At 46.5% G+C, this 14,396-nt stretch overlaps 2 protein-coding genes across 2 annotated transcripts; one reads left to right on the top strand and one right to left on the bottom strand.

Moving 5' to 3' along the window:
* Positions 1-2,346: 2,346 nt before the first annotated feature.
* LOC123060087 (uncharacterized) lies at positions 2,347-5,025 on the bottom strand. Its single transcript, XM_044482645.1, has 5 exons — positions 4,819-5,025; positions 4,575-4,714; positions 3,641-3,722; positions 3,478-3,560; positions 2,347-2,885 (listed from the first exon to the last, which is right to left on the bottom strand). The coding sequence occupies exons 1-5, from the start codon at positions 4,861-4,863 to the stop codon at positions 2,633-2,635; spliced, it is 603 nt and encodes a 200-aa protein (XP_044338580.1). The 5' UTR covers positions 4,864-5,025; the 3' UTR covers positions 2,347-2,632.
* Positions 5,026-5,244: 219 nt separating this feature from the next.
* On the top strand, positions 5,245-6,378 carry LOC123057781 (ubiquitin recognition factor in ER-associated degradation protein 1). The gene has a single exon (XM_044480677.1). The coding sequence runs from the start codon at positions 5,412-5,414 to the stop codon at positions 6,219-6,221; it is 810 nt and encodes a 269-aa protein (XP_044336612.1). The 5' UTR covers positions 5,245-5,411; the 3' UTR covers positions 6,222-6,378.
* Positions 6,379-14,396: the final 8,018 nt, after the last annotated feature.

Here is a 14,396-nt window from a genome sequence, read left to right as displayed (position 1 = left end):
GGACTGCTTCGAGGTTAGGGAGACGCCACACTTGCGCCATCGCTCGCCAGTCCACTGCCCTTGGGCACCTACAAACACATGAAATGTGTCCTCCCGCTTGAGACCACATAATGAGCACACATTAGTTATCTCCATATGATGAATACATGTATTAGCCAATGTAGCAAGGGAATTAGAGTAAATAGCAAAAATCTACCACATTACGGGCTAGCTTATGGCAAACTACCACCTTTCTTAATTTCACAAAACGCTACCACTATTTTGGTTCAGCGCTCCAAACAACCCTAGTGGCTGAACCCAATCAGCCTGTCAAAAGCCTTGGAGAGGTCCAGCTTATAGGCACAGAAGCTTTGCTCCGGATCTTTTTCCTGCTTGATCGCATGAAAACACTCGAAGGCAATTAAGGCATTGTCAATAAGTAATTAACCTGCTCGGTACAAAAGCACTCTGCTCCGAGGACACCAGCTCACCCAGAATAGGCCGAAGTCTGTTGACAAGGCATTTAGCTATTACCTTATAGATGACGTTGCAGAGACTAATAGGCTGAAAATCAGTAAGGCGAGTCGGTGTGTCAATCTTGGGGATCAAAACAATAACGGTGTTGTTTACACCTTCTGGCATCATTACTGAAGCGAAGAATAACTTGACAATATTAATTATGTTGCCAGTGCCACTGAAAAAACCGTGTTGGGAACCCATCTAGCCCCGACGCCTTGAGTGACCCTATCTGAAACATGGCATCGGAAATCTCCTCGTCGGTGAAATCCTTGCATGTATTATTGTTCATGTCCATGGATACCTTATACACACGCCGACAAAACCAGCCCGACTGCCATCGGGAAGGCAGTTGGGAGAGGTCACCCCAGAGTCGCTTGGAGGGAGCGACAAGGGAGAAGTTCTTCGGGTTCTTGCACTAGAATGAGTGAATTTTTCGAGAAACATCGTTTCGCCTAGCTCCAGGTAGCTTGTGGAAATATGTTGGCTGCCGAAACAGTGAGTAATGGATAACAATAAGAACAAAGATAAAGATAAAAATACGAAGATGGTTGAAAGAAAACATGGAGGTTGATCAGCAACCAAGCAATTGAGCCATATACAAAGTGAACAGCTTGAAGAGGATTCCTTAGACAAAATAGAGCTTATATTGATGTCCTGCCCCTTTGTTTCTCTGTTGAACAAGTAATATTATGAGAAATATTTGGGGCGTCACCATCGTCCCCTGGATGCCGTCGAATCTTGTCTTGGCGTTTGTATCATGCAGGGTCATGTGAGGTGCTTATCACTAATCATAATGTACAGGGTCTGCTTAATGTAGGAGAGGCGAGCTGTCCCATGCTCTTTGATGTGGGTATTTTTGTGAGAAACAGACGCTCACAAATTCGACTCTGCTTAATTCAAGTAGGGTGGGAGGGGAAGAAATCACTTTTCACCATGTTGGACAGTGCAGCTTAAACTTTATTTTCCCCTCGTCATTAATGAATGAGGCTTTTGCCTCCTTCCAAAAATATGTTTTATCATGTTATGTACGACTCTTGTTAATTCGCAATGCAATTCTTTTTGGAAGGAAATTGACAATAATAATACTTGCAAAATTGTGTTGCTGGTTGGCTATTTGAGAAAAAACTCAGTTTCTTCAAGGCCCATGTCACGTTAGTTGATTGTTTGATTCGTCAGCTGATATACAACCAAATGCTTATAGGTCTGCAAAGCATGGTACAGCAGGCAGCATCACAAAGGGTTGCGAGCCTATATTTTTTCCAAGGAATTGAAGATCAAACCAAACACATTTTATTCTCCAGCCCTCATGCTCTTCATGCCATTCGCCCGTGGTGCGGGATGGTCTCCAGCAGATATGAGAGGCAACAGAGTGAATATCGAGACCAACTGCGTTCCATCATCTGGCTTATGTTCTTCATGTAGCATTCATATCAAATGACTCTGAATTGTGAATCTGTTAGAACCTGTTACTATAACTACTCCCTCTGTCCCATAATATAAGATCTTATTACATCCAGCATATTGGATGTAATAAGATCTTATATTATGGGACGGAGGTAGTACATTGTGTCACCATGCCAATCAGTTATTCTATGCTTAATAGTCAGTTCAGCCTGATTACTAGAGGGAGTATGAGATTACCATACAAACATGATGGAGGATAAACCAAAAGATGGGGTATCTTGTAACTCTGCATTCCATTGCTGAGAAAAACAATCAGACCATGGCTGATTGTCTGTGTTCTGAAGCCAACAATAAATTCCAATTCCCGTACATGAACACGGCACAGCACAATTGTAACGCCAATAATGCACATGACTTTTAACAGCAACAACAACAAAAAAAAACTTACCCCAAAACTTTAAATTCTCACAGCTGCTGTAGAATCTTACATCTTACAAGTGATAATGGAGTACAGCACCATCAAAAACAGAAGAAAAGCGCCCAATGTAAGATACCATGTTACCCAGTAGGCTTCTCAAGTTAATAACAGATATACCACTGCAGGTTTAACCTGGCTACCTGCTACTACAGAAATAATTCAGTGAACAACGCACAAGGCTGATCAGATACAGAGTACAAATGGTGACATATGGAGTACACAGAGCTCTCTTGGCTAATGCTAACCTGGGCCTCATTTTGATTTCCGTTTTCTGAGAAGATTAAAGTCAAGCTTTTCATGCTTGTTCGACTTGCCAGACCCACGACCATTGCTCTGCGAAGACGGCTGGCCATCCACGTTCTGGCCAGTCGTCTTTGGCAGCTTACGCGATGGTGGTGTTTCCATCTCCAGCCCAGGCTCTTTTCTCTTCAACTCATTCAGAGATATGCTTTCTGAACTATCAACATTGAAGCTTCTAAATCTTGATGCTGATATATCATCCACTCTGCAGTTTCATTTCCCACTTAAGTCATCAAAAAGCCTCAAAACTACATATGCCAAAGATAGCTGATGCAGACATATACTATATGTATAAATGCAAGTGTTCTTCTGGTGAATAGGATATCAATTATGTATGGCACAGCAGGACTCAAGAGATCAAACTGAATCTAATTTTTAGCAATAGTTTGAACATAAAAGAACTGCATCAGAAATAAATAAAAACATCACCCAGTATGTATGCCAATCTAAAGTTGTTTATGTGCTCTATCAATAATAACTTCTTAAAAGAAAAAATAATAGTAAAATACCATCGTCCTTTATTCACACAGCTCGAAAGTATACAGTTCCTCTGAGTATATAACTTGTATTTGAGCACTTCAAGGATAGACATGCCCAGCTCAACAAAGTGGAATCTACAGGTTTTCTTGACATGTTGTCGATCAAATTGGTCCAAATTAAGCAACTGAAACTAAATAATTACTTCACACATTTGCAATGCATCAATCTTGGCGAATAGCTAAAAAGTAACTTGTGACAGCCGGCATTTCCAAGGTAACTTAACAGAGAAGAGAAAAAGAACCATGGTAGTAGCTAACCTGCTGGTATTTGCACTGTCTTGTTGAGAATTACTAGGTGAAGCTGATTGTGTTGGGTGACCACTTGCCTCGTCATTTAGTTTCTACAGGTCTAGGCTTGTGTAAGGGAACAGACATCTAAAGGACATAAAAAGCCCGAAGGACAAAAAGCTACAGAACTCACATCAATGGATGGATTGAAATTTTGGAATGACATTCGACCCTTTACAGCTCCTGGATGTGGATTACCCTCCATGACAACTACACTGAAAAAAGAAACTAGTTTTGCTTAGTCTGCAGTGACAAATCAAAGCTAGTAACCCTTCATGGATTTTGTGCTGCATAGGAAAGGCAATAAATCTAAAGCTGAAACAGGGTGAGAAAAACCTCTGACAGAACAAGTAATAAATTTGTTTAACATGTTTTTAATTTATGACCAGGCTGCAAAGTATGATTGAACTTCAAAAGATAGACACAAAAGCATGTAATGTAACACTATGCCGACAGTCTCCTTCTCCCAAACAGTTACTAGGTACAGCTGCATAAGCACATTTCTAGTCATACTTTCCGCCATATGCGATGCCCAAGGAAAACTGGTACCGCTCACAGGAGTTTGCATGAGTTTCTTTTTGTACCAAAAATACTTGAACCAAAAGTGGTGTGATTCTTCATCGGTTCCCTGCTTCGCAGGGGTCAGCAACTAAGCTATATCACACAAATTACTGGAATTTCACTTCTATGGCATAAGCTATAGCACACAAATTACTTGAATTTCACCTATATGGCATACTTCTCCCCAATATGTGGCATTTTCCTAAGTGAAACTGTTAGTTAGTGTTCACAGGAGTTTGTGCGAGTTCCCTTTTGTAACAAACCTTGATCCAAAAATGGTGCGATCTTCATCAATTTCCATTTGCGCAGGGGACAGTAACTATGCTAGCAGAAATATTACTAGAATTGCATCACTATCGTACAGTCTTAATAACAACATAACAACAAATCTAAAATCCTCTACAACAACTTCCCTAACCCGAGCATACCCAACCAAGACACACCAACACAGGAAGAACCATCTGCAGCTAAGAAGAACCGGGAATTTCAACAACCCACATACGTACCACTTCCTGGCGACCTGGACCGACAAGCTAACCCCTCCTCCGTTGGCCGCCGGCGTCATCACCACCTCGGCCGCCGCCTCCTCCACCTCGACATCGGCCTTGTCCTCAATCTTCTGCGCCACCGCCGCCCGCTGCATAAACTGCACCGCCGCACACGCACACGGACAAGAGAAAACACCCCCCGTAAGAGGCCAAGCCATGGCGAGAGGAAGCGGCCGGGAGGACAGAGGGCTCGATTCCTCACCTTGAGGTTCCGCAGCGTGCTCGAGAGCCCCTTCTTCGCCGACATCTCGCCGCCGCCGCCGCCGCCGCTCCGACCCTCTCCCTCTCCCAGCCCCCGTAATCCAATCTAGGGTTAGGGTTTAGTGGCGGCCGTCTCGTCTCGCGGGAGGAGCACCGGAGAGAACAGAGGAGGGGAGCACGAGGAGAAACAGAGACGGACACGGGCTTTGACCCAACCGAAGCCCGGGTTTGGCTCTGACGGGCCGGGCCCACTTGTCATGGAAAGGCCCGGGTTCCGGCTGGGTCGTCTCACCGCCACGCGGGCCCGGTTTACCGACCTACACTAGACCGTATGGTAGTCGGCCCCCGGTTCTACTCGGACCGAACCGACCGTAGCACCCACGAAACCATGGATAAAAGCGGGCGCAAACCCACGGCTCGACTCGCAGATTGATCCATCGATCTTTTGAGTTGATTCGATCTCTTCTCATGGAGGCAGCGGCGGCCGGATCATCGGCAATGCAGTGGGAGAGCAAGGAGGAGGAGGCGTGGCAGGCGTACCTCCGGCAGCAGCGGTCGCGCCGCGGCTGAGCGCAGTACCTCCGGGGCCGCCCCATGGCCCTCCTCGGCAACGCGGGCGCCGACGACGGCAACTGGGTCATCCTGCCGGCGTCGGCGCTGGACCGGATCTTGTCGGTGGGGCTGGGGTACCCGATGCTCTTCCGCGTCCAGAACGCCGCCACCCTCGAGGCCTCCCACTGCGGCGTGCTCGAGTTCGGCTGCGAGGAGGGGTTCGTGCACGTGCCCGCCCACGCCATGGCGCGGCTCGGGCTGGAGGAGGGCGACCTCGTGCTGCTGACCAGCACGTCGCTCCCCAAGGCCACGTCCATCAAGCTGCGGCCGCACACCACCGACTTCCTGGGCGCCAAGGACCACAAGGAGCTGCTCGAGTACAACCTGAAGAACTACTCCACGGTCACGGTCGGCGACACCATCACCGTCGCCGAGGGGGACAAGCGGTACCTGCTCGACGTCGTCGAGGCCACGCCCGCCGACGCCGTCTCCACCCTCGACACCGACTGCGAGGTCGACTTCGCGACGCCGCTCGACTACGTGGAGCCGCCGGTTGCTCCCGCGCCGGTGAAGGTCGCCGCCGCCCCATGCCAGGACTGCGCCCACGGCGGCGAGCGGCGGTTCGCCGGCGTCGGGATAAGGATGGACGGGAAGCCCGTGGAGCAGACGCCGCCCCCTGCGCCGGCGCCGGCGCCGGGATCTTCGGGCAAGGGGAAGAGTGCTAGTGAGAATGTGCTTCGGTTCTTCAGCGGCCGCCGCTTGCCGCCCCCTGGCGCCAAGTCGGCGAAGAAGGTGGACGGCGAGGAGGACAAGGATGCCAAACGGTTCGCCGGCCAGAAGTATACCCTCTAGAAGACCCAAGCAACGACTGAAACAATGTCTGCAGTTGATGATTTCAGTTAGTCAGACAGAAGTTTAAGTTTGCCAAGAAAATATATGGCTTTTAATTTTTAATTTTTGACACAATGTATTGTGGCTATCTACCTAGATGTTGGTGAAAATTTGGCCATTTTTTCAGTGTGTACTGATTAAGGGATCTATGTAGTGTCGTTGTCTATGTATTGCTTCATGCATATAAATATGAGCAAATTTTTCTACTGTATATTCCATCAAATTCACAGAGAAAATTATCAACATCTATTATATACGAAATTGGGGTCTGGCTAAGACTCTATCATCGACTGACGCTTGCCTGGCTCACGGTTGTTATGTGCTCGTAAGTTGTAGTTAAACGGGACTTGGGTTGGACTTTGTGCTTGCAATTCCTTGCTCGTGAGCTAGCACATGAACTTGCTTCTGTATGTGTTGGAGGTGTTCTCCATTTTTATTAACACACACAGAGAGAGGAATATACAGTGTACACCATTTTAATTACACGAACATGTTGTAAAGAAGTGCGTAAATATTTTTCTAAGATTACATTTTTTTAAGAATGCCTGAATGTTTATAAATTACATGAACAATTTTGAAAAATATATGCATATATTTTAAATACATAAACACTTTCTAAAATGTGTGAATATTTATTAAAAATTGCATGAACACTTTTAAAAGTTGTTCATTGTGTATTGAAAAAATCTTCACCACATAGTGGGAAAATGTTCACTATGTATTTTTGAAAAAAAAACTTAAACATTTTTTAATATTTATATACACACAACAAAGTATATTTCTACTAACTGAAAAGGAAAAAAACGTGATTATAAAGGAAAAAGGAAGAAATTAACCCGATAAACAAGAGAAGAAATAAAAAGGGTAAAATAGGAAAAGGAAAATAAAAATGGGAAATAAAGGATAAAAGTAAAGTAAAGCTAAACTAGAAAACAAAAAATATAGGAAACAAACTTTCAGTTGCAGGCGCGTTGTAGCCCTTATAGTTGCACACTGGTTGTGACACATGTAGTTGAAGGTCTGGCGGTATACATGAAACTGGACGACCTCCCAATTTTCTGTAAAAAAAAAACTAGCCGACATCTCTTCCCCCAAGTTGTAGTCGAGTCCCCCTGCAGGTGTGGGGGTTGTGGCATGTGCAATCTAGTGTGTGCATGAGACTGGCCGACATCTCTCAGTTACAGTCCCATTGTACCGGCACCTTGTAGTTGCTGGCAGGTTGTACAACCCCCCCCCCTTCTCCAACAAAACACCACAAAAAGTTGCAGTCGCGTTGTAACCCTTGCCGTTGCGCGAGGGCGGGGGGGGGGGGGGAGGGGGGGAGACATGTGTGCATGCGACTGGCCGACATCCCCAGATGCAGTCTAGCACCATATTATTGGGGAACGTATTATTTCAAAAAAATTGCCTACGCACACGGAAGATCCATCTAGGTGATGCATAGCAACGAGAGGGGAGAGTGTGTCCATGTACTCTCGTAGACCAAAAGCGGAAGCGTTTAGTAACGCGGTTGATGTAGTCGAACGTCTTCGCGATCCAACCGATCCAAGTACCGAACGCACGGCACCTCCGCGATCAGCACACGTTCAGCTCAGTGACGTCCCTCGTACTCTTGATCCAGCTGAGGCCGAGGGAGAGTTTCGTTAGCACGACGGCGTGATGACGGTGATGATGAAGTTACCGGCGCAGGGCTTCGCCTAAGCACAACAACGATATGACCGAGGTGGAAATCTGTGGAGGAGGGCACCGCACACAGCTAAGACAACTGTCAACTTGTGTGTCTATTGGGTGCCTCCTCCCCCGTATATAAAGGAGGGGAGGAGGGGGGCGGCCAACCCTTCATGGTGTGCACCAAGGGGGGGATTCCTACTCCTACTAGGAGTAGGTTTCCCCCCTTTCCTAGTCCTAATAGGAGGGGGAAGGAAGGGGAAGAGGAGAGGAAGGAAAGGGGGGTCGGTGCCCTTCTCAATTCGGATTGGGCTTGGGGGGCGCGCCCCCACCTCTTGGCTGCCTCCTCTCTCTCTCCCACTAAAGGCCATGTAGGCCCATTTAGCCCCCGGGGGGTTCTGGTAACCCCCCGGTACTCCGGTATATGCCCGAACTCATCTGAAACCTTTTCGGTGTCCAAACATAACCTTCCAATATATCAATCTTCATGTCTCGATCATTTCGAGACTCCTCGTCATGTCCATGATCACATCTGGGACTCTGAACTACCTTCGATATATCAAAAAAACATAAACTCATAATACTGATCGTCATCGAACGTTAAGCGTGTGGACCCTACGGGTTTGAGAACTATGTAGACATGACCGAGACTCATCTTGATCCGGTCAATAACCAATAGCGGAACCTGGATGCTCATATTGGTTCCTACATATTCTACGAAGATCTTTATTGGTCAAACTGCATAACAATATACGTTGTTCCCTTTGTCATCGGTATGTTACTTGTCCAAGATTCGATCGTCGATATCATCATACCTAGTTCAATCTCGTTACCGGCAAGTCTCTTTACTCGGTCCTTAATGCAATATCCCGCAACTAACTCATTAGTCACATTGCTTGCAAGGCTTATAGTGATGTGCATTACCGAGAGGGCCCAGAGATACCTCTCTGATACACGGAGTGACAAATCCTAATCTCGATATATGCCAACTCAACAAACACCATCAGAGACAGCTGTAGAGCATCTTTATAATCACCCAGTTATGTTGTGATGTTTGATAGCACACAAGGTGTTCCTCCGGTATTCGGGAGTTGCATAATCTCATAGTCAGAGAACATGCATAAGTCATGATGAAAGCAATAGCAATAAAACTAAATGATCATTTATGCTGAGCTAACGGATGTTCTTGTCCATCACATCATTCTCTGATGATGTGATCCCGTTCATCAAATGACAACACATGTCTATGGTAAGGAAACTTAACCATCTTTGATTAACGAGCTATTCAAGTAGAGACATACTAGGGACACTCTGTTTTGTCTATGTATTCACACATGTACTAAGTTTCCGGTTAATACAATTCTAGCATGAAAAATAAACATTTATAATGATATAAGGAAATATAAATAACAACTTTATTATTGCCTCTAGGTCATATTTACTTCAGTCTCCCACTTGCACTAGATTCAGTAATCTAGTTCACATCGCCATGTGATTTAACACCAATAGTTCACATCTTTATGTGATTAGTTCACATGTCCATGTGACTAATACCCAAATGGTTTACTAGAGTCAATAATCTAGTTCACATCGCTATGTGATTAACACCCAAAGAGTGATCATGTTTTGCTTGTGAGAGAAGTTTAGTCAACGGGTCTGCAACATTCAGAGCTGTATGTATTTTGCAAATTTTCTATGTCTACAATGCTCTGCACAGAGCTACTCTAGCTAATCGCTCCCACTTTCAATATGTATCTGGATCGAGACTTAGAGTCATCCAGATCGGTGTCAAAGCTTGCATCGACGTAACTCCTTACGATGAACTCTTTGTCACCTCCATAACCGAGAAACATTTTCTTATTCCACTAAGGATAATTTTGACCGATGTTCAGTGATCCACTCCTGGATCACAATTGTACCCTCTTGCCAAACTCATGGTGAGGTACACAATAGGTCTGGTACACAACATAACATACTTTATAGAACCTATGACTGAGGCATAGGGAATGACTTTTCATTCTCTTTCTAATTTATGTCAGTGATCGGGTTTTGAGTCTTTACTCAACTTCACACCTTAAAACACAGGCAAGAACTCCTTCTTTGACTGTTCCATTTTGAAATACTTCAAAAACTTGTCAAGGTTTGTACTCATAGAAAAATTTTATCAAGCGTCTTGTTCTATCTCTATAGATCTTGATGCTCAATATGTAAGCAGCTTCACCAAAGTCTTTCTTTGAAAAACTCCTTTCAAACACTCCTTTATGCTTTCCAGAAAATTCTACATTATTTTCGATCAACAATATGTTATTGACATATACTTATCAGAAATGATGTAGTGCTCCCACTCACTTTCTTGTAAATATAGGCTTCACCGCAAGTCTATATAAAACTATATGCTTTGATCAACTCATCAAAGTGTATATTCCAACTCCGAGATGTTTGCACCAGTCCATAGATGGATCGCTGGAGCTTGCACACTTTGTTAGCACATTTAGGATTGACAAAACTTTCTTGTTGTATCATATACAACTCTTCTTTAAGAAATCCATTAAGGAATGCAGTTTTGACATCCATTTGCCAGATTTCATAAAATGTGGCAATCGCTAACATGATTCGGACAGACTTAAGCATCGCTAGGAGTGAGAAAATCTCATCGTAGTCAACATCTTGAACTTGTAGAAAACCTTTTGCGACAATTCAAGCTTTGTATATAGTAATACTACTATCAACATTTGTCTTCCTCTTAAAGATCCATTTATTCTCTATGGCTTGCCGATTAATGGGCAAGTCAACCAAAGTCCACACTTTGTTCTCATGCATGGATCTCATCTCAGATTTCATGGCCTCAAGCCATTTTGCGGAATCTGGGCTCATCATCGCTTCCTCATAGTTCATAGGTTCGTCATGGTCAAGTAACATGACCTCCAGAATAGGATTACCATACCACTCTGGTGCGGATCTTACTCTGGTGGACCTACGAGGTTCGGTAGTAACTTGATCAAAAGTTTCATGATCATCATCATTAGTTTCCTCACTAATTGGTGTAAGAATCATTGGAACTAATTTTTGTGATGACTACTTTCCAATAAGGGAGCAGGTACAATTACTTCATCAAGTTCTACTTTCCTCCCACTCACTTCTTTCGAGAGAAACTCCTTCTCTAGAAAGGATCCATTCTTAGCAATGAAAATGTTGCCTTCGGATTTGTGATAGGAGGTGTACCCAACAGTCTCTTTTGGGTATCCTATGAAGACACATTTCTCCGATTTGGGTTTGAGCTTATCAGGTTGAAGCTTTTTCACATAAGCATCGCAGCCCCAAACTTTAAGAAACGACAACTTAGGTTTCTTGCCAAACCACAGTTCATAAGGTGTCGTCTCAACAGATTTCGATGGTGCCATATTTAACGTGAATGCAGTCGTCTCTAAAGCATAACCCCGAAATGATAGCGGTAAATCAGTAAGAGACATCATAGATCGCACTATATCTAATAAAGTGCGGTTATGACATTCGGAACGCACAACACCTCCGCGATCTGCACATGTTCAGCTCGGTGACGTCCCTCGTACACTTGATCCAGCTGAGGCCGAGGGAGAGTTTCGTCAGCATGACGGTGTGATGACGGCGATGATGAAGTTACCGGCGCAGGGCTTTGCCTAAGCACTACAACAATATGACCGAGGTGGAAATCTGTGGAGGGGGGCACCGCACACGGCTAAGACAACTGTCAACTTGTGTGTCTATGGGGTGCCCCCTCCCCCGTATATAAATGAGGGGAGGAGGGGGCCGGCCGGCCCTTCATGGTGCGCCCAAACGGGGGATTCCTACTCCTACTAGGAGTAGGTTTCCCCCCTTTCCTAGTTGTCGGTGTCAAAACCGGCGGATCTCGGGTAGGGGGTCCCGAACTATGCGTCTAGGCCGGATGGTAACAGGAGACAAGGGACACAAAGTTTTACCCAGGTTCGGGCCCTCTTGATGGAGGTAAAACCCTACGTCCTGCTTGATTAATATTGATGATATGGGTAATACAAGAGTTGATCTACCACGAGATCAGAGAGGCTAAACCCTAGAAGCTAGCCTATGGTATGATTGTTGATGTGTATGTTGTCCTACGGACTAGAACCCTCCGGTTTATATAGACACCGGATAGGGTTAGGGTTACATAGAGTCGGTTACAATGGTAGGAGATCTGAACATCCGTATCTCCAAGCTTGCCTTCCACGCTAAGGAAAATCCCTTCCGGACACGGGACAGAGTCTTCAATCTTGTACCTTCATAGTCCAGGAGTCCGGCTGAAGGTATAGTCCGGCTATCCGAACACCCCCTAATCCAGGACTCCCTCAGTAGCCCCCGAACCAGGCTTCAATGACGATGAGTCCGGCGCGCAGATTGTCTTCGGCATTGCAAGGCGGGTTCTCCTCCAAGTTTTGTGTACCTGTTTGAATAAAGTCCAGTTTCTTGTAGATGTTGCGCTCATTGGCTTCTACGCCCAATAATGGCCGTTTTCCACGTGTCAAACGAATATGAAAAGTCTGAGTGTTTTTACGTTCGCACCCCTAGCCGTGTAATGAGTTGCCCTTTTTAAGGGGATGAGGATTTAGATCCAATCCACACCTTCTCCTCTCCATGAGTGTTCATCAGAGCGCATCCGACAAAGGTCCATTCCACCATGGCCAGCCGCCGCAACTCCTCCTCTCGCCCTCCTAGCCCTAAGCCTGGATATTGGGAGAGATGTTCTACTCTGCATAGCGAGCTAGTGACGCTTCAGACCAAGGGATTTCTTCCCCCGGCCTATATGGTCCCGGTCCGAGCCGGTCTTGCCGTCTACAACGGCGGAGAGCAAGCAGAGAATGCCCCTAATCCATCCAAAGGAGAGCGGGTGTGCCTTGTTCCTTACTTAATAAGGGGGCTCGGATTTCCCATCCACCCGTTTCTCCGGGGGCTGCTGGAGTTCTACGGCCTCCAGCTACATCATCTCACGCCTGCCTCAGTATTGCATATCACGGGCTTTGTAGCCCTCTGCGAGCTGTTCTTGGGTATTGAAGCTCATTTTGGACTGTGGAAGGAGCTATTTTGCCTCGTGCCCCATTCCAAGAAAGGGTCAATGTATCAAGTGGGCGGAGCCGAAGTATGGCGCATCGCCAGGACCGGATATCTGTCCGGAACCCCAAAGAAGGCGTCCGAAGACTGGCCCTCAGAATGGTTCTATATAGAAGACGTCTCGCTGCCGGATCCTGTCCGGATCGGCCTCCCAGAGTTTGATAATGCTCCTTTAAAGAAGCGCCTAAGCTGGCGTCCACGGAGCCCTCAAAGGGAAAGTGACAGGGACATCGTTTATCTCATGGGCCGAATAAGATTATTAGCCCATTCCGGACTAACCATGATCGGAGTTATGGCCGAATGCATCATGCGGGGGGTGCAGCCGCTTCAGTACAGAAGCCACCCCATGTGGGATTTCAACGGGGAGGACGACGCCACCCGCTACGACCGTAAAGGGCCAGATTCAGTTGCCGCTCTATTAGAGATCTTGTCCACTTTGTACAAGGGAGAAGAGGAGGAATTTCTCCGTGTCAACCCACAGGGTGGATTCTCCATGCACAATCCCCCTAGCTGGGTAAGTGGTCGCATTTACTTGCTCATCCGTTTAGTGTTCCCATTGTTAAATACTTAGTTTGATGACTTCAACGCAGGAACTGCGCCGAGCCATTAAGGACATAAGCAGCCCGCCTCCACAACCCGAGGACTCAGGACGGTCTCTCGACCCGGCCTCTCAAGAGGATCCGGACATATCTATGGAGCTGATTGATGGAGTGTTCCATCAATTGAGCGAGGACAACACCCTGGTGGCCATTACGGCCGATTACCCAGGGCTAATCCGAACACCCCAGGTACCTGAGACCGAAGTCCCTGTACCCCGGACAGGGGTCCGTCCACGCGTGTTTAATTTCCTGATTGCAAGCGAACTTTGCAGGGGAGGTTTTTGAGGCAGAAGGACGAACCTGCGGCGGCGAACCAACCAGGGGCCGCAGGGCCCAATGGGCAGAAAAGAGGTGTAGTCCGGACCGAGGCATCAGCGCGAAGGTATGGCGCGCCCCTTTATCTCAGTTGTTATACCTTCGAGGCATATTTGATACTCGTTCCCTTTTCAGGACAAAGAGACCTTGCCGGACTATATCCGGAGAGGCTGCTATTCGCGCCTCCACCAGCCAGGATCCAAAGCCTGGTCCGGGTGCGAAAGCGAACGTGAGGCGTGTGCCAGACGTTCCTCTGACGGAGGATGCGGACGGGTTATCTGCCACCAACTCAGAGGTGGAAAGTGCCATGAACCACAGGCGTCGCCGAACAATTCTTCGCGACGCTTGCTTCTCCCAAGAGGCATTAGATGCCTTCAATTCGGGAGATGCGCACCTCTGTGCCGCTCAAAATGTTCTAGCCAGAGCCACGGAGCAATATGTAAAAGACATACGG

The sequence above is a fragment of the Triticum aestivum genome, chromosome 3A (assembly GCF_018294505.1).
Source record: "Triticum aestivum cultivar Chinese Spring chromosome 3A, IWGSC CS RefSeq v2.1, whole genome shotgun sequence".
In the NCBI taxonomy this organism is placed as follows: Eukaryota; Viridiplantae; Streptophyta; class Magnoliopsida; order Poales; family Poaceae; genus Triticum; species Triticum aestivum.
Note: the sequence above shows the minus strand (reverse complement) of the source record. Positions and strands in the feature narration are given on the sequence as shown.

Coding starts and splice junctions, on each gene's coding strand:
- LOC123057781 (XM_044480677.1), top strand. CDS start 5,412: ATGGCCCTCCTCGGCAACGCGGGCGCCGACGACGGCAACTGGGTCATC.
- LOC123060087 (XM_044482645.1), bottom strand. CDS start 4,863: ATGTCGGCGAAGAAGGGGCTCTCGAGCACGCTGCGGAACCTCAAG. Junction 4,715..4,818: donor GCACGCTGCGGAACCTCAAG/GTGAGGAATCGA, acceptor GCGGCGGTGCAG/TTTATGCAGCGGGCGGCGGT. Junction 3,561..3,640: donor ATTTCAATCCATCCATTGAT/GTGAGTTCTGTA, acceptor CTAGACCTGTAG/AAACTAAATGACGAGGCAAG.